Source organism: Pinus tabuliformis, chromosome 3_1 (genome assembly GCF_031772625.1).
Source record: "Pinus tabuliformis cultivar Carrire ecotype Pingquan chromosome 3_1, CPIR1, whole genome shotgun sequence".
Lineage (NCBI taxonomy): Eukaryota > Viridiplantae > Streptophyta > Pinopsida > Pinales > Pinaceae > Pinus > Pinus tabuliformis.
Window position 1 is genome coordinate 857,145,495 of NC_142301.1, and position 26,490 is coordinate 857,171,984.

Genomic DNA, 26,490 nt, shown 5'->3' on the forward strand with positions numbered 1-26,490 from the left:
CATATCCCCATCCAACAAATGTTTCCTTTTGACTGATGTATGATGAAACTTGTCTTGGATGATTTCTTCCTTTTTCCCATAAGTGTCACTTGAGCTTTTAATGAGGTCACCAAGAGCTATGTCCTTCATAGTTGACTGTCATAGATTTTGTTCTAGACATCCTTCATGTTTCCTATGGTGATGTCACGAGCTCTTATTTCTAATGCTTTACCTTTGATTTTGTCTTTTCAGCTTTTGCCATTTGTTCAGTGAAATGGGCTTCTTCTCTATCTTTCTTGATATTACCCTTCTTGAGCTTAGGACAATCTTTCCTGCAATGCTCATAGCATTGAATCTTAGCTATGTTCTTCTTTCTTTCTGACAAATGTTTGAGCACTTGTCTTCTTCTATCTTGCATAGAAACCACAAGTTGTTGAATGAAATAGCTTTCCTATCCTTGTTCATCAGTTAACGCATTTAGAACAAAAGAGATCATTTCCTTATCCGAAATCATCTCTCCTAGATCTTGTAGTTGAGATCTTATGAGAATAACCCTTTATCCTTTGACACCTTCAATTTGCATAGATAAGATCTAAGTGATATGACCTTCTTTATTGTATCTTCAGAGAATAGTTTTACTGGCTTATCATATATCTCTTTTGATGTCTCCAATCTTATTATATGAGAGAATCTTTTGACGGACTCCATAAGAATCTCTTGAGCCCTATGATCCTTTTCCATGTATTCAGATAGTAGTTGACCATTGGATGGTTTGGAGACTTTTCCATTGATATGATCAATGACTTCATTTTCTTCAAGGACTATTTTTATCTGTCTTTTCCATGCAAGGAAGTTTCATGACCCAATCGACTTATGATCTCCTCACAAAACAAAGTCATTTTACTAGATTAGATTATAGAAGAAAAAGGCACATGTCGAGTGAAGATAAAATCTTCAACTTGATCCCTTTGTTGATGATGATCGATGAAGATGTCTTGATGCTCCTCAGATGATATTTTTTAAGGATAAGGAGGTCCTTGCTTCAATGAGGGGGAGATTGCCTTGGAACCTTTTGAAGATAATGATCAGGCCCTTGATCTTGCTTCTCTTGATTGAATAGTCTACAAACTCTTTGAGGTTTCCTTTGGTGATGATAGAGTGCGGATCTTAGAAATACTTCTAGGGTTTTGAATTTCTCCAAGATGATATGATCTTTGACCTAGAAATGCTTCTCTTGGATGAATAGACTTCTAGTTGCCTTGATTTGTAGATCTATTCGTCTTGAGTAGAAATAAGGCTTTGGCCTTGATTATTTGATTGATGATCCCAAGACTTCTTTTGAAGTAGACTTTCTTCTTTGATCTAGGGTTTGATTCTTCAATGTAGATCTTGAACTTTCGCTTTGATATCCTTCGACTTGCTTTGATGCCTTTCTTGAAATTTGATCCTTGAGTGTCCCTTCATATGATGCCCTTCCTTAACTGTCAACTTAGATCTGATACCATGTTGATAAATCTAGGGCATCAATTATTAGGTGATTTCTCTTCTATTAGTAATTACTTGTGAGTGCTTTTTACTTCTTTATATTAGGATCTTCATTACTTAAGTTATTAGTGTTCTTCTTCATCAAACAACTATCAATGCATGAACATAAATAGACAAGAGAGACAGAATGTAGGCTATGAGCCAGGGCCAAAACCTATCACTCTTTGAGAGGAAAACCCACACAAATTCTTCTTATAGAGATTCCAATTGACGAATACCAAGCCCAAGACCCTTGATCTAGTTGCCACTCCAATACCAAGACACAAGTTCTCTTGATTGTCTTATGCTCTTTTCCCCTTCTCGACTCATCTTCCATTTCGACCTTCTTAGTGCTGAGACATTAGGACCACTTGAGATCTAGTCATTGTCACTGAGATCACCTTACTGTATCATCACCTAGATGGAGACCTTCTTTCTAAGATCTTCTTTCTGTGGTAGTAGCGAGATCCTTCTATTGTGATGACAACAAAACCTTCTTAATGAGGTGGCACTGGATCCTTCTAACTTTGGTGACATCAAAACCAAAGATTGCACCAAAACTTTGACTGTAGGAGATAGCACTGAAACTGTGAGAGATCTACACCGAATCATAGCACAGAACTGTAGTCTATAGCACCGAACTGTAATCTCCATTATAGGACCGAACTGTGGCTTCTTCATAGCACTGAATTGTAGTTTATATACCCTTGGCCGAACTGTGTGCCTCTGCTGTAGCACCGAGACTTTCACTCTGAGATCCTTGCTGTTCCTTTGATCACCTATCCGAGTTCCTTCTCCTAAATGCTTGTCATGTAATTGATATCCAAACTTGTCTCTTTACTTGTCACTGTAACTGTGATCTGAATTTCAGAGAGATCCGAACTTGTTTTCTGTGGAAATGCAAAGACCCCATCCACATATATATAGTGGCTGTCCCATACAAATAAGCCGACATGAGTGTTCAAACAAGTGTGTCTCCATTACGTGAAGCCGACATGAGTACTTCACTTTATTTTGAGGCCGACTTGAAGATGAGAACTTTGTGCTTGTCTTTGGAGGGCTTCTTGACGATTCTATAGACTCATATACATTTGAAATATGCCCAAGAAGGGTATGGCGTTGACTCCTTTTGACAAATCCTAAAGGCTCACAATGGGAGCCATCTAAAAATAAAATCTCTTGCTTATGAAACCCATAAAGCAAACATTACAATAATAATTTTTATTTTTCTTCTTTACATCATTTACAAAAATCACAATTACATCTCATTATGAAGACTGAACCTAGTTACACTTTTCAACACTCCTAATAGTACTCCTTTATTGGCATGGGCAGCAACCAGCTCATTTTGAGTTGTTAGGACTTGGAAGAATGAGATTCTCTGAAAGCATTGGTCCAAACTAGTGTTCCTTTGCATAATGTGAGAAAGCTTGGTGTTTTGTGGACATTTTTGGGAGAGGGACTGAATAATGGCAGAAGATTCACCAATCACTGTATCTGGGACATGCCTTTTTCCTTTAGTATTATGAGGCTTTGATACATTGCTAGAGTCTCTGCTTCATTGTTAGATGCTGCCCCTAATCCCCATGTAAACTCATTTTCTTTTTGTACTTCGGGATTAAAATAACCTGCTTGCACCTGCCATCCCCAACATCTTTGTTATGCATTAGACTCTATATACATGAATTATTTTGTAAGTGCATGTTTTTGTAATACTGTTTTATTCATGGGTATTGTATTTTAATGATTGTAATAGGCTACTTTCATGTAACAAGGATTAAATACACTTGTTGGTAACTTGGGCCATAAGTCCATCCTAAAAGTTGTTCAATATAAAATTTAAATAGAAAGCTGAAATATGAATTTATAAATGTGAAAATGTAAATCTTTATAATGCGTTATATACGTGAATTATTTGGTATGTAAGCTCATGCTTTTGAATTTGTAATAATGTTTTATTCTTGGCTGTTATATTTCAATGATTGTAATAGGCCGCTTTCATGTAATAAGGGTGTAAGTGCTCTTGTTAGTAACTTGGCCCTTAAGTTGGGGTTTTTTTCTATTTTGCATAGATAAGGGTCCCCATCTTTTGTGTCTCATGTCAATTCGATATACTTTAAAATTCCTTTTGTAAAGGTCTTACTCCACAACATTACGATTTGCAATTGCATCCTCTTAGGTGTGAAGGTGCTTCCAGTGCTCGTGTTTTTGACTCTTTTATTATTCTGAGCTTGCATTTATCACATATCTGATTTATTTTCAATTCATATCTATATTTGTAGTAGCAGTGGGCTAGTTTGTATACAAGTTCACTATATCTTTATTACCAACATGTGGAAATTAAGTGGTATAAAATTTATTAAGACTAATGATTAGTTTAAGTAATGTTAGAATATTTGTTGATTTTCCAGTGCTAATTAGACAAGCACAATTTTTCGCAACTGATAATTGCTTCCTATGATATATGATATTACTTTAGCACTCTCCAGAACATCATTAAGTAATTACACTCAAAAAATTCAACTGGTCAAACATTGACTGTCACAATATTTTGTCTCCTTAAAAACTCAGCCTCTTCCTCAGATTTGCTTTCCATGTGTGAGAGAGAGAGAAAAATGTGAGTGATGAGTAAATGAGAAGTTCAAGTGTCTTTTTATAGTGATATTAGGGTGCCCAAAGAGGCACGTCTCTTTGCAAATTAAATTTAAAATTAAATTAATCTTTCTTTCTTTTAATTTACAATTTATTTTTTCTTTCTTTTAACTTGTGTAGCTGGGGAATACCTCCTGCAACTACCTGGCTTCTGCCACACTTTTAATCCCAAGAAGTAATGCATCAAACCTAGATCCTTCATCCTGAACTTAGAGGTCAACTCCCTCTTACATTGATCAATGAGATTTTCTGCTCCTACAAAAAACAAGTCATCAACATATAACAACAAGATCACAGGCTCACCTTTAACAACCTTGTAGTAAAGATTGGGATCGACATCACTCTTGGTGAAACCAAGACTCATCAGGTATCCATCAATCCGAGAATACCAAGCCCGAGGTGCCTGCTTGAGTCCGTATAAAGCCTTCTTCAGTCAAATGACATGAGGCTCATTCTCATGTACCTCAGCCTTGACTCTTGAGGTTGCTCTATGTACACTTCTTCCTCAATCACTCCATTGAGGAAAGTGATTTTCACATCCATTTGATGCAATTTCCAACCCATAATAGAAGCAATAGAAATAATAGTTCTAATAGAAGTGTACTTGGCAACTAGAGCAAATGTCTCTTCATAGTCCTCTCCCTCTTTCTAGGAGAACCCTCTTGCCACGAATCTCGCTTTGTACTTCTCTATGCTGCCATCTACTGCATGCTTGATCTTGTAGATCCACTTGGAAGTCACCACTGACTTCCCCTCAAGTCTCGGCACAATTTCCCACACATCATTCTTCATGATGGACTAATATTCCTCCATCATGGCATCCTTCCAAACTTGCTGGCCTGCTGCCTCCTTATAGTTGGATGGCTCAGAATCAATGATGTGACTCATTAGTGCTGCATATCTTGAGTACTTCTTAGGACATTTGCTTTCCCACCGGGAGTTGCATGTCCCTTTGCATTCTTCAATGTACTTTGAAGTCAAGCTGACCTCTTCTTGGATTCTGGAACAACGGCCCTAAGTGGGTCCACTGGCTCAATGTGTTTGTCTGGGTCTTCCTGATGATCTAAAACGATTTTCTACAGGTACAGAAGGACCTGAAACCACATCCTTGGGAGCCTCTTACTCATCTTCATGAGAGACCCTTTGGATCTCAAGTAGGCTGCATCCTTCCGTTCAACCTGAGTGTCTGCTCCCTCTTATCTAGATGCTCTTCCGGTCATCTAACATGGTTCTAGATGTGTACAATTTCTCCCTCTCAATCACAAATCACTCTTGCTGAGTTTATTTTTGATCCTGGGAGAATCCTTTGAAATGCCCTTTAAATCTCCTAGGTAAATTTTTTATGAACACTAGTGGATCTATTTACTCATTGGTGCTATGAGGCTAAATCTCTCCTCATATTAAAATTTGTACTTTACTCCATTGCAATTAGGCTATAATACACCCACATAGTGTTTGACTTTGTTAAATTGTTCCTCCATAATTTATGTGATTTTTTGCATAAATTTAGGTAGAAGAAAAAAATAAATATGCAGTACATTCTTTATATTTTGGTAATTAAATATATTTACCAGGAATTACTGCCAACCATATTTTAAACAATTCTTTGCATAAATTTAGGTAGGAGTAAAAGTAATAATGTTGTACATAAAGATCATAACAACCCCAAAAATTTAACACTCCATAATTTATGCTCTGATAACATGTTGATTTTCTAGTGCTAATGAAACAAGCACAATTTTCTGCAACTGATAATTACTTGCAATGATATACAACAGAACTTTAACACACTCTAGAACATAATTAAGTAATTACACTAAGAAAATTCAACTGGTCAAACATTGACTGTCTAAGAAATTTAACGCCTTAGAAACTTCAGCCTCTTCCTCAGATTTGCTTCCCATATTTGTGTGAGGGAGAAAAATGTGAGTGATGAGTGGGTAAATGAGAAGGCCAAGTGTCTTTTTATAGTGATATTAGGGTGCCCAAAGAGGCACAACTCTTTGCAAATTAAATTTAAAATTAAATTAATTTTTCTTTCTTTTAACTTTTGCAGCTACCCAAAAATCAACAATATTTGCTGCTTTTAGTTGAACAGGAAGTATAATTTAATGTAAATTATAATAGAAGTTTTGGAAAACACAGATGTTTGATTCAGTCGAATCCTGCTATATGAGAGTTTAGATTGCTTTGGAGACAACTAGGCATAAAATGTTCTTTTTTCTGTCCTATTAATTCTTATTTTACAAGAAGATAGTGATTTCCTTTGCAACTAAGAACGTATTCACTATAGAGTTATCATTGGACAAAGAATAGAGGGAATGTGGAAATTATGCCTCTGTTGTATGTTATATTATTACATACAATAGCCACCACATAGGTCAATGATATTCAATTTGTGCAATTATCAAACATGTTTGTAACTTATTTTAATTTTTTTCTGCATTTCCAGCATATGCTGAAGGGTGGGTTATTTTGAATGGTCTTTGGCCAGATATTGACGAGTATAGGAAAAAACATAGGATCCTGCTGAATGCTTTAAGGGATGTGGAATCAAGCTTTATTATGCCTGCTCCTACTGGAGATGGTGGTCTAAGCATTGGCCCCTTACAAATAAGGTAAGTGATATGGTGAGAATTTTGGTCCGGAATTATATTCACCACATTTCAGTTGAACTGGTGTTTGTAGTCAGGTCAAAGTTTAGATTCTGTGTACCTGTATTTTGGATCTTGCCTTCCCCATATACACAAGAGGTTTGATAGTTTGTAATTAACTCATCTAGTTGCTGACTTGCATTCCTTGGTTTATGCTTTTGAGGCTGATGTCTGTTGTGAAGTGGATGTATTTCATGTTTGTGCCTCACAGTAGTATCTGCCTTCAGGGATTTTCAAAGGGATATTTTCAAGTTTGAGGAGAAACACTTCAAATATTGACGGAAATATGGAAATCACATGCACATGTTAAAACCCGTATTTGATTGTGAAGTTGACCAACTGATTGTTTCTCAATTGCAGCCATGACTATCATACAGATGCCTCTTGGTTGACAGCTCATGGGGTGAACTATGAATCCTGTAATGATGTGGATTACTCAGAAAGGACAGTTATCAAATATTGGCTTCGCTATTGTCCCTGGGCACTTGAATTTAACGATTTCGAAACATTAGCAAGGACTCATAATGGAGGTCCCCAATTTTGGCAATTTCTATCAACAACCCGCTACTGGTATGGTCTCATATAACATTGCTAAGTATACACTGCTAATCACACCAAAAGCATCTACGATGCAATTTACATCCTTGTTTCCTTGTCTTTCACAGTCATTTTTTCTGTATATTCTTTTAATGCCTTTCACAGTCATTTTTTCTGTACAGCTTAACAATATGCTTGTAAAATATTGTGCAAGTCTTTTTTGCCTATACAGTTAACTGGTAGACGTCTTATAATTTTCTCATGTTTCTGTGATTATGGCTGTTGGAGAAGTTGATATTTTTATCTCCAATAAAAGTAAACTATCTTATTTTGCTTGAGTTATTGCCTAATTATACTTTGACAATATAACTAAAATTTGAAGTGGATATTTTTGAACAGGTTTTAAGGAAACAGCTCATGTTGTACAAACTGAATAATTTGACCATAGATGCATCACACATAATATTATGTTGTAAGAGTCAAATATTTCGAATGTATAATTCTCTAGAACAGGATGGGAGAATGTTTTTTCATGTTTCGACTATGAAATATGGATCGCAAATACGTCTTACAAGGTAGGAATAAAATTTTAAATAAGAGGTACTTTAGAATTTCTCATATGGCAATGGAACCATGTTATAAGTTAACAAATTCAGAGGTGCCAATGGTGACAACAGATGTAAATTACTACTAGTCATTGATGCAAGACCTTTCTATGTTGGAGAACCCCCCCCCCCCCCCCCCCCCCCCCCCCCCCCCTGCTCTATTGCTTGTTTTGTTAAATTCTCAGGACTGGTTAGGCAGATCTGCACCCAAAAACAAAAGTCTAAGGCTATAAATCTGAAAGCTGATTAACTCGTTGAAATCTTAGTTGCACTGAAACGGATACGGGAATGGATACGGATATGGGGTTTGAAATGGATACGGAAAATTTTCAAAAAATCTGGATACGATACGGCAAGGAAACAACACACATACACACACACACATATATATATAACAAAATAAGAATTTCATATTACCATTCATCTTTTAGAATCTAGATTCTATATCTAAAAATACATAATCAATTATCTATTTATTATTTATCATCAACATCAATTCAGCATAAACATTGTCATCATCATTAATTAATAATGATTATTATAACAATAACATTCATGATTCAACATATCATCAAGTTTCTGTTTCAAATTTCAATCATCAACATGACAAGTTACAACATCATCACCAAAATTAATAATGCACACTACATAGTACAAAGTACAAAATGAACTATGACTGGCAGTCTACTAGTATTATTCATAATTCATATGGCATATTATGGTATTCAATATTCATTGTTCAAAAGTTTAAAACACCATCATAAATTACATTTACATATCATCAAATATGTCTTCATTCATGTCACTAAGAACCACATCCTCTCCAGAAGTGGGAGCATTGCTGCCATGTCCACTTGAAGATCCAACTATTGGTGCCTCCTCATCAAACAAAGTCATATGAGACCTAGTATTTAACGTCATATCCAAGTCAGGCAACTCTTGTTCCACATACCATAGTTTGGCGGATCCAAATTTGTATTCATCTCTCTTGTGTGAGAGAAGGCAAAGGTTTGAATGAACATACACTAGTTCCTCAACTTTCTTAGAGCCCAATCTGTTTCGTTTCATTGAATGGATGAAACCATATGTACTCCAGTTCCTTTCTGCTAAAGAGGAACTAACAACTCGTGACAGGGTCCTGATGGCCAATTTTTGGATATGTGGAAGTTCCCACCATAGTAGTTCCACAAATCAAATGGACTTAATCTAGTCTTGTCCTGCATACAATCAATATCAATAGCCCAACCCTCTGATCCCACAAAATGAGTGAACTTTGAATGAATCTGAATCCCAATTTCAGATCTACAAAAAGCTTTTAAAAAGATTTTTTAAATCCTTGTCAGACTTCCGGGTCTTTGTTTGGCACTGTTCTTTCTGGATCATTTAACAACTTTGCAGCATAAAATTTTGGATTCACTGCATAGGCCAAAAGGTGCAATGGGTTGGTCATCTTGTTCCACCTTTTTGTCAATATGTCTTTTACTTCTCTGTAAAAGAATTCACCTGGGTCCTTCTCCTTGGGATTTATAACCACCCTTATCTTCTCTATCATGGAATCAATGCCCTTATACACCTCTCCAAAATTAGACATATCTCTGTCAAATAGGCGGAGCAAATCCACAACTGGCTTAGTAAATGCCAAGAGGTACTCCACCCTATCCCACCATTCATCATCAACAACCAATCTTTTCACTGCTCGTGCTCTATCAGATTGGGGTTGCCTCCATTGATTCCAAAGGGAATTGCATGTCATTGATTGTAATGCTTCTTTCACTTGCATAAGCCTTGTTTAGACTATGATGTGAGAAGCAAAACAAGTCTCGGTAACCTGCAAGTGCCAAATTGCCAATATTTCAATAAATTAAAAATCATAATTTGATTGAATAACTATTATGATTCACGTGTTGAAAAATGTAACTAGGTTAGGTCTTCATAAAATGTATTTGTCAAAAGAATTTTAATTATGGTTACAATGACTTTTTAAAACATGGGTTTCATGCTTTTGGGTCATCATTTTATTATTCAAAGTCCCCATTGTGGACTCCTAGGATTAATAAAGAGTCAATAGAGTTATTGTATATTTTATGAGACCCTTCTTGGGCTTTCGAACAATGTAAAAAGGTTTATTATTGAGTCAAATACGATTTATGTAACCTCCATACCAAGTCGGCCCAAAGGAGATCAAGTCGGCATAAGAGACACCAATTCAACTCTCCTGGAGCCTATAAATAGAGGGAGATTGAATTCATTTGGAGCATCTCATCTAAAGCAAGTTTGATATCTCTAGTGAAGTTAGAAAAAGTGCGAAGCGGGTCAAGGAAGTCAAAAGAAGTGTGAGTTGGGTCAAGGTGAAAGAGAAAAGGAAAATCGAAGTTTTGGTGGTACTCTCTCTCTCTTTCGTGCCCTAGTTTGGGAGATCGAAGTCTTTTTGTTGCTGCTGCCAGTCGCTATGTAGTCGAAGTTGCAGGGGTGAAGCTGCTGCTGCAAGAGGGCTGAAGATCTAGAGGGGCTGACTTGGTGTGGAGGATAGGTTTGGTCTATGTTGAAGAGTCTCAAAGAAAACTATTGAAGGAAGAGAATTTTTCACTGGGTTTTCCCCTAGAGAGTGGTTTTGCCTTGGCATAATGCCTACATCTTATGTATTGTGTTTTGTGATCTTCATACACACATTATTTGGTAATTGCTTGATGAAAGATAAGATACTAAAGAAGTAAAAGAAGCCAACATAACTCACAAGTAATTATCAACAAAGAGAAATCAAACCCTAATCCTACTAGCATTGATTTCTCAACATGGTTTCAGAGCTAAGGTCAAAGAAGATTGAAAATCACCTCGTTCGCTTAAAGGAAATGGTTTCTCCCTCTATGAAAAGAATGTGATTCACTTCTACAGGAAGACGGATCAAAAAGATTGTTTACTACTTATTCAACAAGTTCATAAGTCAAGGGTTCTTAACTGTGTTGAAGAATCTAGGGCAATTAGGTTAATAAGATTCTTCTCACGATGATAACTATTTGTGAGGTACTTTTTACTTTTTTTTATTAGCACAATCTTCTCTTGTTATTATTAGAGTGTGTTTTCTTACTTCATCAAATAGTTACCAAAACAAAAGAGACAAGAACACAAGATGTTGGCTTTCTGCCAGGGCCAAAACCTCTCACTCTTTGAGAGGAAAACCCGCACAAATTCTTCTTATAGAGATTCCAATTGATGAATACCAAAACCAAGACCCTTGACCTATGTTGCCATTCCCAGACCAAGACACAATCATCCTTCTTCCTTGATTCTTCGATTTCTTCAAAACATGATCACTACAACATCCAAATGTTGTGATATATCCCTGAACTTTGGCCTCACATAATTGTGCATCATACCTTCATGCTATCACTAGCACCGAGTTGCACCATGTAACACCTAATTGCATCATGTATCACTGATCATCATATTACTATTGAGCACAACACTTGGTATCACTGAGATCTAGCACTAAGCATCACTAAGTATCATCTTATTATCACAACACCGAGACCTTAACCAAACTGTACCACTGTGATATGCCCATCCGCATTATAGTGAATATATGCCGAGACAGTGAGGAAGATATCGCTGTAATGTCACCCCAAACTAATCCGCATTGTGATCAATGTGGTAACCAAACTCCTTGTTGTCTTGACCACCGAGAACCTCAAAATATATGTCGAGAAGATTGTTGTGGATGATCCGCACCTTATCTTTGTTGCATCCATTCGAAATCTTAGAGATATATCGAATTGTCACTGTGGAAATGCGAGGGGTATAGGCTCCTATATATAATTGTTTGCCCCTAAATTTGAGTCGACATGATCATTTGAAAGGGTGTGTCTCCATATGTGAGTCGACTTGTCATTTGTATACATTATGAGGCCGACATCAAGAAGAGTATGACTGTTCTTGTCTATTGGAGGGCTTCTAGTCAACTTGTAGACCTAGATACATTCTTTATATGCCCAAGAAGGGTCATACATGACATTGACTTTAAAAACAAAAATCCCTTGCTCATGAAACCCATGAAGCAAGCCAATAATAAATTATTTTCTTCATTACATCATTTACAAAAATCACAATTACATGTCATTATGAAGACCGAACCTAGTTACATTTTACAACACTCCCTCTTAACTAGGGAGGTATTCATAATGGTACTTGGTCATTCTCAATCTGAAGAATTTCTCATAAGAAGAATCAGATTGGTAATCCATCTGTATAGCATCATAGTAACCAACATTATTTCCACAACAAGGCCTTGACTGACAACTCTATCTCTCATCAGATCAGAGCACAATGTTGGCGAGACCAATGACTATAGACACCTTCATCATTGTCTCTCAAGGTACATACCCACCTGGGTGTTCACTGAGTATGACCTTCTAGGACTATTCTTATCTTGGGTTCCCAACCCTCAAAGAATATCGATCCTCTTGCCTACTCTTATCTTGGATGCCCTACACATCCTCAAAGAGCATCGAATGCCAGATGATTACCCAATCCTCCATTCTTTCTTCCCAAGTGAAGATAAGAATGTTGTGTCTATCTCTCCCTCTCAACTAGGGAAGATATGCCTATTCTTGTAAAGGAATGTACCCAAGCTCCTTCTGACAGGGAACTTGCCCAAGCCTCCTCTTAATTAGGGACTTGTTAGAGCTCCCTCTTAACTAGGGACTCTCCTTTTCATCAACAATTCTTCTTTGTGGGCCCTTCAGCTGCTTGATCAATTTCTTTCCTTGATGTCATGAAATTAGGTCGAGCTTCTTCCTTGTAGGTCATTAGCCATCGATTACTTTTCTCCTTAGTTCGTCATATCATTCCTTTCTTCATAGAAAGTGGCCTTCTTGGTACATATCTGGAACCTTCTTCATATGGCTACTTCTTTCTCATCATGCTTCTTTAAAGAATTTCCATTCACCACATGAATGCTAGTTGTACTTGTGCTTACAACTCTTGTTCCAGTAGCCATGCATGAACTCATCCATATATTATTCAAGAAATCAAAGAATAACATTAAATCAAATAGTACCTTATGAGATGGCTCTTCATCATGGCATCTTCTTGTAGGTATCAACACTGCATACATGTTGACACATCACCCAAAGATATCCATTGTCAAGGGTCTCCATCCTTTTCAGTCTCTCATCAGAGTCTTCTTATCTTTCCGGGAGATTTCCTAGTCAAATCTTCTTGGTCTTTTGGATGTTGATTGCCTTTATCATGGTTGCATGTTTCACGATCTCTTCCTCTTAGACATTCCATTCCCATGAGCTTCTAATCATAGTTCCTTAATTATAGTCAACCACCTCATTCTTCATATGAGGACATATTATGTTGATTTCATCTAGTGTGACTTATGCCTTCTTGCATCCTTTTAGAGGAGGAGATCCTTTACCCTTGATCATGCTTCTCAAGATAGAAGTAGTGATCCATGTTACCTGCAACCATATGACATTACTTTATAATATTAAATACCTCATTTTACCTTTAGGTCATCTATGCTTCTTCCAACAACTTCCTTGATTGAAAAGATTTTCAACCCCTTGATTTGCTTCATTTCTCATGTCATCATACCATCATCCCATGAATTCCATAAGTTGGAGTTCCTAACGAATCACTTGCTTCCACTCTAGATCTGTGAATCCTCTGATGAGGATTCCATCAGAGAATCTTGAGGATCTCATATATTCTTATTGAACAGATGTTTCCCTTTTCACTGATGTATGATGAGACTTATCCTAGGTGACTTTTTCCTTTGATCTTTCAAAGAGGTCACCTGGAGCTATATTGACTACCATAGATTTTGTTCCGGTGGTCCCTCATATTTCCCTATGGTGATGTCACAAGCTCTTGCTTCCAATGCTCTCCTTCCTTGTTCTTTCTTCTTTCAGTTTCCTCCATTTCTTTGGTGAAATGGGCTTCTTCTCTATTCTTCTTGTTATTGTCCTTCTTAAGCTAAGGACAATCTTTCTTGTAAAGTACATAACCTTCCATAGCATTGAATTTTAGCTATGCTCTTTTTCCCTTTTCTGAGTACTAGAATTTTCCAAACTTCCTTTCCTTCCAGCAAATGTTTGAGTCCTCAACACTTTTTCCCTCAACTTGTCCTTTTCTATCTTGCATAGAAATCACAAGTTGAACTTATCCCATGAATTTTGTTACCCTCGTGATGATGTCATGAGTCTTTATTTCTAATGCTTCTAAGATGTCATACCACATCTTATTGTAGACATAACCTATGCAGGATCTAGGAGCCAGTGAGAGAGACTATCTTAATGATTTCTTACTCCCTCTTACCATGGAATTCTTTTCCTCAGCTCCTCCTATCCTTTCAGTGATATGAACTTTCTTTTCTTGTAATGTTCATAATTCTTCTTCTAGCTTCTTTGATGTCTCCAATATTGTTTATGTGAGAGGACTTTAAGAGTTCCTTCCCATGAATTCAAAGGAGACCTTTTTCATTGATATGTTTCATGACTTCACTTATCTACGAGGACTATGACAGTCCTTATTTCATGCAAGGACCTTCGGTCACCCAACTAGCTTATCAATTTCCTTGCAAAATGAAGTCATTTAACCAAAATTGATTAAAGAATGAAAAATACTTACTTGTCATGTGAAGATGAAATCTTCACCTTGATCATGTTGAAAGTGGTTGAAGTAGATGCATTGATGCTTCCTCCGGATGAGATCCTTGTTGTAATGATAGGAAGCTTGCCTTCTTGCCTTCAAGATACTTCGACTTATACATCTGATCCTTATGATTAACAAATTGTTGATATACTTGAGATGGCACTGTATTGCTATCACACAAGTGGACTATGGAACCTTGTAGCATTCTATTGAAGTTGCAGCATTGTGTAGAACCATAGAGCATTGAGGTCACTTGCCATGATTATCATCTTATAGTACTGAGACCCATCACTTAGTATTACTATGGATGTATCAACGAACACCTTCATTCTACATCGAGTATTGTCCATACAAACTATGATTGAGTTATAGTGAGACCTATTTCTGAGCACTATGTCGTAGATGATCTGCTTTTATATGCCATCGAATATGTATCATCAAGATCTGGGAATTCGAGTTGTCAAGACTGTTCTCTTTATAGAAAGGATTCAATCCGAGGTTGTGACTATCACTGATATGTTGAGATCATGCCATTGTGAGATGATTGAGATAACTGTGGTATGACATAGATCGAGATTGTGAGAGGCACCAAAACCACTGCCATGTATCTGAGTTCTGAGCATTGTGATCTAACATCGAGACCTCATCTTTTCACTAAGATCATCTTGTGATCTTCTATTGTGACACCGATATTCCAATAGCACTGAGACTATGGGTAGTTGTAGACTGTTGTTGTAGACTGATTCTTCAATCTTTGATGTAGATCTTGATCCTTTTCTTTTGTAAACCTTCAACTTGCTTTGATGCCCCTCTTAAAACTTGATCCTTGAAAATCTCTTTTATGCCCTGCCTTTGACTTCAACACCTTAGCTCTGATACCATGTTGAAGAATCTAGGGCAATTAGGTTAACAAGATTCTTCTCATGATGATAACTATTTGTGAAGTACTTTTTTACTTTTTCTTATTAGCACAATCTTCTCTTGTTATTATTAGAGTGTGTTTTCTTACTTCATCAAATAGTTACCAAAACAAAAGAGACAAGAACACAAGATGTTGGCTTTTTGTTGGGGCCAAAACCTCTCCCTTTGAGAGGAAAACACACACAAATTCTTCTTATAGAGATTCTGATTGACGAATACCAAAACCAAGACCCTTGACCTATGTTGCCATTCCCAGACCAAGACACAATCATCCTTCTTCCTTGATTCTTCGATTTCTTCAAAACATGATTACTACAACATCCAAACATTGTGATATATCCCTGAACTTTGGCCTCACATAATTGTGCATCATACCTTCATACTGTCACTAGCACCGAGTTGCACCATGTAACACCTAGCTGCATCATGTATCACTGATCATCATATCACTACTGAGCACAACACCTGGTATCACTGAGATCTAGCACCGAGCATCACTGAGTATCATCTTATTAGCACAACTACGAGACCTTATCCAAATTGTACCACTGTTATATGTCCATCCTCATTACTGTAAATATATGTCGAGACAGTGAGGAAGATATTGCTGTAATGTCACCCCAAACTAATCTGCACTGTGATCACTGTGGTAATCGAACTCCTTGCTGTCTTGACTATCAAGAACCTCAAAAAATATGTCGAGAAGATTGTTGTTAATGATCCACATCTTATCTCAGTTATACCCATCCGAAATCTCAGAGATATATCGAAGAGTCACTGTGGAAATGCGAGGGTTATAGGTTCCTATATATAGTTGTTTGCCCCTACATTTGAGCCGACATGATCATTTGAAAGGGTGTTTCTCCATATGTGAGTCAACTGATCATTTGTTTACATTCTGAGGCCGACATGAAGAAGAGGATGACTATTCTTGTCTATTGGAGGGTTTCTAGTCAACTTGTAGACCTAGATACATTCTTTATATGCCCAAAAAGGGTCATACATGACATTGACCTTAAAAACAAAAATCCCTTGCTCATGAAACCATGAAGCAAGCCAATAATAAATTATTTTCTTCATTACATCATTTACAAAAATCACAATTACATGTTATTATGAAGACCGAACCTAGTTACTTTTTACAACAAGCTGCACTTACAGGATCCCTCAATGATGATAATGCATTGATCATTGACAGTGGAGCATCAAGGCATATGACAGGGGAAAGTAAGCAACTACAAACTCTATTAAAGGAACCATCCTCTCATGCAGTGGAATTGGGAGACAACAAAAGCTATGTCGTTAGGGATCTACATCTTTGAAGCTGGAGAATGGAGCAATACTACATCTCAACAACATACTATATGTTCCAAGTTTGAAAAAGAGTTCGCCTTTAATTTCTTACTTAGAAGATAAAGGGGATAGAGTTGCCTTTGTTGATGGAAAGGTCTTGGTCTGGGTAAAGGATTTTAACATTGATAAAGCTAGGGTCATTGGAATTCATGAATGAAGTTTTTATAGAGTCATTACGCCACGCCCTAGTTAATATGGAAATATCTCCTATTAAGCTATGGCATAGAAGATATGGTCATCTTCACTACAAAGTCATTCCTACTCTTAAACATCTAGTTCATGGAATCCCTAATATCAAAGAAGATTGTGAAGGAGTTTGCAAGGGATGCTCTTTGGGAAAACATACAAGAAAACCATTTTTAAATAGTGAAACAAGGTCTACAAAAATATCAGACCTCATACATTTTGATGTGTGTGGTCCCATGTATGACAAATCACTTGGAGGCCATCTTTACTATGTAACATTTCTTGATGATCACTCTAGAAACATGGCTCTATCTTCGCAAGAAAAATAATGAAGTATTTGAGAAATTCAAGGAGTCTAGATGTGAAGTGGAAACCCTAACCGAAAGAAAGATAAAAACTTTGAGATCTGACAATGGTGGGGAATACACTTCTAAAGAATTAATTGCATATTGTAAAGAAGAAGGAATTAAGAGGGAGCTTATTGTTCCCTACTATCTCGAACAAAATGGAGTGGCCGAAAGAAAGAATAGGACAATTGAAGAAGGTGTACGAACAATGCTACTTGATCAAGATTTGCTAAAGTTTGTATGGGGAGAAGCAACAATGACAATCGTATATATTCAAAATAGAAATCCTCATAGAATTTTAGATAATATGACACCCAAGGAAGCATTCAAAAGAAAGAAGCCAAGTGTGGACCATCTCCGAATCTTTGGGAGTCTTGCATATATCCATGTTCCAAAGGACAAGCGAAAGAAGTTGGATTCTACAAGCATCAAAGGGATCTTCGTTGGCTATAGTCTCTCCTCAAAGGCATATAGAATCTACATCAAGGAAGGGAGACACATTGAAGTAAGCAAGGACGTTATATTTGATGAGAATCAAGCCTACAAAAAGTCGAAGGATATTCCTATTGATTCTGATGACGAAGATCTACCCATATTTGAAGAAGAAGTACAACCCGACAACCCTTCTACAATTCAAGAGGAAGAAGAAGGACCAAGTGAGCCTATTCAAGCTGTGGTCATACCGAGCACAAGGAAGAGGCCAAATTGGTTAAAAGCCACTCTTGAAGATGCTAAAGGGCATGGAGCTGCGAAAGGAACCTTCAGGGAAAGCAAAAGGCCAAAGAGATATTCTGGATATGCTGCATATATGACAAGACTAATTGAAGCAGAACCATCTACATTTGAAGAAGCTTCTCATCAAGAAGTATGGAAGAAAGCTATGCAGGAAGAATATCAATCCATCATGAAGAATGGGGTTTGGGAAATTGTTCCTAGACCTAGTGACAAATCAATTTTCACCCTTAAATGGATTGACAAGATCAAACATGCTGTTGATGGAAGCATAGATAAATACAAGGCCAGATTTGTTGCAAGGGGTTTCTCTCAAAAGGAAGGCATAGATTATGAAGAAACCTTTGCACCCACTGCAAGGTATACTACCATTAGATCTTTGGTTTCGTTGGCTGCTACAATGGGATGGAACATCCATCAAATGGATGTGAAGACAACATTTTTGAATGGGACCATCGATGAGGAAGTATACATTGAGCAACCCGAAGGCTTTGAAGAAAATAGCAGGGACACTCATGTTTGTAGACTCAAGAAGGCCCTGTATGGTTTGAAGCAAGCTCCTAGGGCATGGTATGCAAGAATGGATGCATACCTTCTTAGAATTGGGTTCGTGAAGAGTTCCACTAATCCAAATCTCTACATCAAGGTTGTGAATATTGAGCCAGTCATTATTCTATTGTATATGGATGATCTCTTCAACACAGGTGTGGAGAGAAGTATACAAGAATGCAAGAAGATGCTGGCAGTTGAATTTGAGATGAAGGATCTAGGACTGATGCACTATTACCTAGGTCTGGAAGTATAGCAAAATCCCGGGGAGATATATTTGGGGCAAGGAAAGTACATCATCAAGTTGTTGCAAAAAATTGGGATGATGGATTCCAAGCCCATGACTACTCCTATGATCACCAATCTCAAGAAGTTGAGGAGCTTCAACTCAAGTCTCATGGATCCTACCTCCTATCGTCAGTTGGTAGGTTCTCTAATGTATTTGGTAAATACTAGGCTAGATATATGCTTTGCTATGAACATCCTTAGTCGGTTTCAGTTGGAGCCTTGTCATGATCACTAGATAACTGCCAAGCATATATTAAGATATCTTTGTGGTACGATACATCACTGCCTAAAGTACAAGGATCCTACCTCCTATTGTCAGTTGGTAGGTTCTCTAATGTATCTAGTAAATACTAGGCCAAATATATGCTTTGCTGTGAACATCCTCAGTGAGTTTCAGTTGGAGCCTTGTCATGATCACTGGATAACTGCCAAGCATATATTAAGATATCTTCGTGGTAAGATACATCACTGCCTAAAGTACTATAGCAAGGAAGTCAAGTTGATTGGCTTCACATATTTTGATTGGGGTGGCAGTGAGACTGATGGAAGAAGCACTACCGGAGGATGATTTAGTTTGGGATCTACCATAATCTCTTGGATGAGTAGAAAGCAAGATCTTGTTGCTTTGAGTAGTGCTGAAGCAAAGTACGTGGCAACATTTGAAGTAGGAAACGAGGCTGTATGGTTGAGGAAGCTTCTGACATATTTGTTCGAGAAGCCTCTAGATCCTACTGTGATTAATTGTGATAATCAAAGTTGTATTAAGATGTCTGGAGATCTTGTGTTTCATGCTAGGATGAAGCATATCAACAATAAGTTCACTATATTAGGAACTTGGTGCAGGATGGGATTGTGAAGCTACAATATGTCTCGATCGATGATTAGGTAGTTGATATACTAACAAAGTCTCTTCCTAATAAGAAATTTGAGTATCTTAGAAGCATGCTTGGTTTAGTTGATATTTCTGATTTGGCTGATGATGATAAAAGTTTGGAAGAGATTTGTTGAGGCCTTGTGTGTGAGACACATTGCTTGGGAGGACATCTGGCTGACACTATGAGTTGTTGTCTAGATCCCAAAGTAGGGAGGGTGGCGTTGGTCTTGGAGCTCTGACCTCGGATACACACCTAGATCCTTGGGTTGATGATTAGCAAGTAAGCTTGATGGGACCTAGAAAGGCTGAAAGCTTTAGTCCATCTTAGTCCCACTTAGATAGATTGCTTTGGTTAGGAATCTAGTCCATGGCATTGCGGTGCCTAAATTACTGAAAGACTATTGGATAAAGTTCCTTGGTCAGGAATCTAGTCCATGGCATTGTGGTGCCTAAACTCTTCATAGTTCATATAGTTTGAGATCTTCTGTATGAATACCTCCATAGTTAAGAGTTAGTGTTGAAAAATGTAACTAGGTTAGGTCTTCATAAAATGCATTTGTTAAAAGAATTTTTCAACTGGTTACAATGACTTATTAAAGCATCGATTTCATGCTTGGGTCATCATTTTATTAGTCAAAGTCCCCACTGTGGACTCCTAGGATCAATAGAGAGTCAATAAAGTTATTGTATATTAATGAGACCCTTCTTGGGCTTTCGAACGATGTAAAAAGGTTTATTATTAAGTCAAATATGATTTATGTAACTTCCACACCATGTCGGCCCAAAGGAGATCAAGTCGGCCTAAGGGACACCAATTTGACCTCACTTGGAGCCTATGAATAGAAGGAGATCAAATTCTTTTGGAGCATCCCATCTCAAACAAGTTCGATATCTCTAGTGAAGCTGGAAAAAGTGCGAAGTGGGTCAAGGAAGTGAAAAGAAGTGCGAGTCGGGTCAAGGTCAAACAAAAAAAGGAAAATCGAAGTTTTAGTGGTACTCTCTCTCTCTTTCGTGCCCTAGTTTGGGAGATCGAAGTCTTTTTGTTGTTGCATGTTGTTGTTGCATGCTGCTGCATAGTCGAAGTTGCTGGGGTGAAGCTGCTACTGTAATAGGGTCAAAGATTTGGAAGGGCTGACTTGGTGTGGAGGATAGGTTTGGTCTACGTTGAAGAGTCTCAAAGAAAACTATTGAAGGAAGAGAATTTTTGGCTGGGTTTTCCCTTAGAGAAGGGTTTTGCCTTAGCATAGTGCCTACATCTTGTGTCTTGTGTTTTTGTGATCTTCATACAAACATAATTTGGTAATTGCTTGATGAAAGAGAAGATAATAAAGAAGTAAAAGAAGCCAACATAACTCATAAGTAATTATCAAGAAGGATAAATCAAAACTTAATCCTACTAGCATTGATTTCTCAACATCACGAGTCATGGCATTTGAGAATCCAATTTACATATTTAAATTCAGAGTCATAGAAATTAGAATTTATGAAATAAACTTTAAAGTTTATGTGCGTTAAGGAGCTCCAACTTTGCAAATGCCCTGTAGATGCCTTGGGATATGTGGTGGTTTGTAATGAAGGCTTGGATTTTTTTTGCCTATTCAAAAATAACTCGAATCCACTCAATTTGCTTCCCCATCTTGCTCAATATGAGGTTCAATGAATGTACAACATAAGGGGTCCAAAAGATGTGTTGATATTTGCTTTCAATAATTAGCCCTGTTTCTCTACACACCGTTGCATTGCTAGTTATTACCTGAACAACATTTTCTGGCGCCACCAATTCAATTGCTTCAATCAAGATGTCAACAATGAATTAGGAATCTTTCATCTGCCCTTCACAATCCGCTGCCTTCAAAAACATTGCTCCCTTTGGGCTCTGAGCAATCACATTGATCAAAGGCCTCTTCCTTTGATCTTTCCATCCATCAGAAATGATGGACATCCCTGAAATGCGCCCTGAATTATGAATGGGGCTTAATTTAGCCTCCAATTTTAGCTTCTCAACACTCAACATTGTAGTGTGGATCTTCTCTTGTCTAGGGCTCTTCTACCCTTTTGGGGCTTCATTCATTGCTTTTATCATCTTTGCCAAGTAAGGGAATCACACAAGGTTAAAGGTAAGACCATTTGTGTAAATGCATTGACCTATGGCTGCATCTGCTATCTCTTGAGCATCATTATTAAAACTCCTTTCAAGCGGTTCCAAATTAGACTGCTTTGAACCAGGGTTGGCAATTCCATGAGGCAAGTGGAGGCTTTGATGAAGATACTCCCAACCTTGTTGGTTGTTTGAATTGAGAGGTAGGATTTGCCTCATTTGCTTTAGCATCGCCTCGTCTTTGATATTTTGCAAGTTTTGCCTTGCTTAAACCATTTCCATCTGTCCCATTCTCTTTGGGTGGGCCAGTGGATATTCGAATCCCATTTCTCTTTAACCCAAGTAAATGTGCTTTAACCCGGGCGTAGAATCCCTTATAGTCCTTTTTACACAAACTGCAAACCCATGCCAATGATTCCCCTCCTTAGGTCTTTCCAACAACAGTTAAATATTTCCAAAGTGGTGACTTTGGATCGACTTTAGGGGTAGATTCAATTTCGTGTTCCACTTCCTCTGCCTCACGAATGGCTGAACATGAAGTTGCCATGATGATGATGTAAATGAAACTGCAAAATAAAATTGACAAATTAAGATCCCATGCTAATTAAAACATCTTGCAACAATCGACAAAAGACTGTACAATATAGTGTTTTAGGCTTTTACCTCTCTTGGACAAACATTCTATAAAGTTCAAAGCAGGATTAGGTACATGATCCAATAATTAGACTGAATTTATGGCTTTGATTATCTTGATGAAATATACTCTGGACCAGGAGGTTAAAAAAATTCTTGATGAAATGTGATCTGGACGAAGAGGTGAGAAAGATTAAAGTCTTTTATGATTCAACTTTGACAATAGATTGGAAGAAGATCAAAGACCTCAGAAATGTTTTGCTTAGGTCTTTAGTAGACCAATTAAAATTTCTTAGCTTCTTTTTTTCAATTTATCTCCTTCATGCATGTTTTCAAAATTCAGGGTAATCTCTATCAAAAGCAAGTCAGGAGATACACGAAGGCAAGATGGAGTTGGAGGACAGTGGACAGGGTTCATCAGTTCCCTCAACAACTTATTTTTGAAGCTACTTTGGCATAAGGACAATGTTAATTTTTGAACAGGAAGTACAAGGGGCTTTACTCTATCATAGGTATGATCCAACTCATTGAATCCTCTCATGGACACATCCTATATTGTAAGTCAAACATGACAAATTTAAGATGTATTAAGCATATGCTTGAACAATGCTCAAAGCATGTGAATAATCAATAATTTAATTCATTTCTGACTATGAATAGAATAACGATTTTTTCCAGGGGTTAAAGAGAATAAGCCATGAGAGTGTGCACATTTCAAGTAGAATAAAGCCCTAGAGTTTTGAAAAGAATATCACATTTTTAAATAAGTTTCAAGGCAAATATTGCGATATTAACCAATGTTAACAAAATGTACTAGAATTGGTAGAATCAGCTAGTCCGACAAGTTTGGGGCATTTTCCGGTCTGAACCAGGTTGTTTCGATTCGGAAGCTGGTTTTGCCGGTTCGCGGTTGCGCGTCCTAGGCAAAGAAAAGGTCAAATCGCTGCGTGGAGATGGGTCCCTTGTCCCACAAATGAGGGGGTCTCATACACCAATTTGGTGTTTGGCTCAGTGTTTTAAAAACCGTTTTGAAAAACCGGTTACCGGTCAAACTGGCCGGTTAGCAAGCTGGCCGGTCCGAATCGGCCAAAAAACCCGGTTATACCTTGCATTTCGCCTTTTTTGGGCCCTAACCGGTGAAAACCGGCCGGTTTAGGACGAAACCGGCCGGTTTTTGGCATGCCCACCGAACCATGCAAAAAGGCGGATTTGGTTTGTGGTTTAGGGGTTTTGGGGGGGAGGTAAAGGTGTTTTCCCTCCAAAAACACCCTCTCCAAGCTATAAGAGACCCCTCTCACTCTCATTTGTCTCACACAACTGATTTGGAGTGTTTGTGAGTGTTTGTGAGCTTGGAGAGTGTGGAGTTTTTGCTGAAGTAGTCATCTTGGAGTTGGAGTTGGAGATATTTTGGAGATAGTGTGTAGCTGTCAGTGGAGTTGCCATCTTCAAGAGGAGGCTAAGGGAGCTAGTTTGCATTTCCAGGTAAGGATTTGCATTTGATAATTCCTCATTTGAGTCTGCTGTCCATGATTTTTTTTTTTATGTGTTATAAACTTCTCACTTCTATGATCTATCATGTATGCTATAAACTCTCTAGCTCTATGCTATCAAATTTTGTAGCTTGAGCCTTGCATGTGCATTTGTTTTCCTACATTTATCTTTGGTTTTCCATTTTGCTTAGCTGCAATTTTTTTTTTAAATGGCAGATTTCTTTGCAAATTGTTATTATTTCAAGCAAACATGGCTCCAAAAGGAAAGGACAGTGCATGGGCTCATTGTGATGTAATTGATGGAAAAATGATATGCAAATTATGCCATAAATCTTTTGGAGGTGGGGGTATTCTTAGGTTGAAACAACACTTGGCTGGGATAAGAGGCCAAGTAAAGCCATGTGATGCACCAAATGCACTGTTAGGTCCTATTAGGGCAGAATACATTTCCAAGCAAGAAAAATACTATGAGGATAAGGCTAGGGAGAAGGCCATCCAAGATGACATTTCAAGGAAGAGGGAATTATTTGAAGCCATGAAAGAGAGTGGGTATGATGATTATGAGATTCAAGACTCCACATCTATCCCTTCCACCAATGACCCTTTTCACTATGTTCATCCTTCTATTGGCCAACCATTAAAAGGAACAAAGAGAACAAACATCCAAAGTTATTTCTCATCTTCTGCCAACATTGCCTCTTCTAATCCCACTTCCTCCCAGCCAAGTTCTCAACCCACTTTGGATCAACATTGGAAAAGGCAATGCAAAGAAACTTCTCACCAATACATTGCTAGATGGTGGTATGATTCAGATATCCCATTTAACGCTGCTCGCTCACCTTATTACCAAGCTATGTGGGACTCTGTTATAGCTGCAGGAGAGGGCTTCAAAGGCCCTAGTATGCATGACCTGAGGGGAGCTCTTTTGCAAAAAGAGATATCTTCCATTGATGAGTATTTGGTTGATTTTAAAGATTCATGGCTCAAAACAGGTTGTTCCATTATGTTAGATGGATGGTTCGATGGAAAGAACCGCACTATCATTAATTTCCTTGTTTCTTGCCCTCAAGGAACCATGTTTTTGAAATCAGTTGATGCATCTGATAAGGTAAATGATGCAATCCTTCTATTTGAGCTTTTGGATAACGTTATTCAGGAAGTTGGGGAGCAACATGTTGTGCAGGTCGTCACTGATAATGCCTCAAACTATGTTCTTGCTGGAAAGATGGTTGAGGCCAAATATAAGACCATATTTTGGACTCCATGTGCTGCACATTGCATAGACCTCATGCTTGAGGATATAGGCAAAGTGGAGTGGGTAAAAAACACTGTAGAGCATGCCAAATGCATTACAAAATACATTTACAACCACTCATGGGTATTGAACCTAATGAGGAAACACACTGGAGGCAAAGAGCTTGTTAGGCCTGCAATTACGAGATTTGCAACTCACTTCCTCACGTTGCAATGTCTCAATGGTCAACATAAAAACTTGCAGAAAACGTTTTCCTCTGATGAATGGTCTGAATCTCGGTGGGCTCGTAGACCAGATGGAAAAGACACCAAAAAGAAAGTGTTAGGCACTTATTTTTGAACAAGGTCTGTAGAGCTTGTGAAAATTACCGAGCCCCTTGTTAAGGTGCTAAGGTTGGTGGATGGGGAAAGATTGGCCATGGGCTACATTTATGAAGCTATGGATCAGGCAAAGGAGCAGATACGGGCAACTTACAAGGACAGGTTAGCTAAATATGGCCGTATATGGGAGATCATTGATAACAGATGGAACAATCAACTCCATCGTCCTATACATGCAACCGGGTATTTTTTGAACCCAAGGTATCACTATAAAAATCGGCTAGGAGATCAGCATGATGGGGAGGTCAGAGCTGGATTGATTGATTGCTTGGAGTGCATGGTCCCTAGCCATGTAGACCAGTTGGAAATACATAGACAACTTACTATTTTCAATATGCAAGTGGTACTTTTGGCAAAAACTTGGCAAAGATGGCAAGAGATGTGGACCAACCAGGTAAGCAATTCCAATTTCCATTTTGTTTTTCATTTCAAGTTAAAATTGTTTACGTTCTTTACAATTCAAATTATAAACTAAGTTACTAATTCATGTCTTTTTCTTTGCAGCACATTGGTGGGAGTCATTTGGTGGCCAGTGTCAATTGCAAAGGTTTGCAATTAGAGTCCTCAGTCAAACTTGCAGTGCTTCAGGTTGTGAGCGCAATTGGTCTGTTTTTGAGCGCATACACACGAAGAAGAGAAACCGTTTGGAACAAAAACGGTTAAATGATCTTGTTTTTGTGCAATACAACCTTCGACTGAGGAGGAACAAAATGATGAGCAAATCACCTGATCTAGATCCCATTGTGTTGGACGATATTGATCCAACATCAGAATGG

At 37.8% G+C, this 26,490-nt stretch overlaps 1 protein-coding gene across 5 annotated transcripts in view; it reads left to right on the plus strand.

The window, feature by feature from the left end:
• LOC149190273 (uncharacterized) overlaps window positions 1-26,490 on the plus strand; it is a 140,195-nt gene that overhangs the window by 89,892 nt on the left and 23,813 nt on the right. For 3 of the 5 annotated variants that reach the window (XM_089412090.1, XM_089412087.1, XM_089412088.1), the window contains 2 exons: window positions 6,608-6,773; window positions 7,170-7,379. In XM_089412090.1, the coding sequence (XP_089268216.1) occupies window positions 6,608-6,773; window positions 7,170-7,379 (376 nt within the window). Of the gene's footprint in view, window positions 1-6,607; window positions 6,774-7,169; window positions 7,380-7,745; window positions 7,916-26,490 lie in introns of those variants that run through there. The other 2 variants (XM_089412091.1, XM_089412089.1) reach the window with 2 other exon arrangements.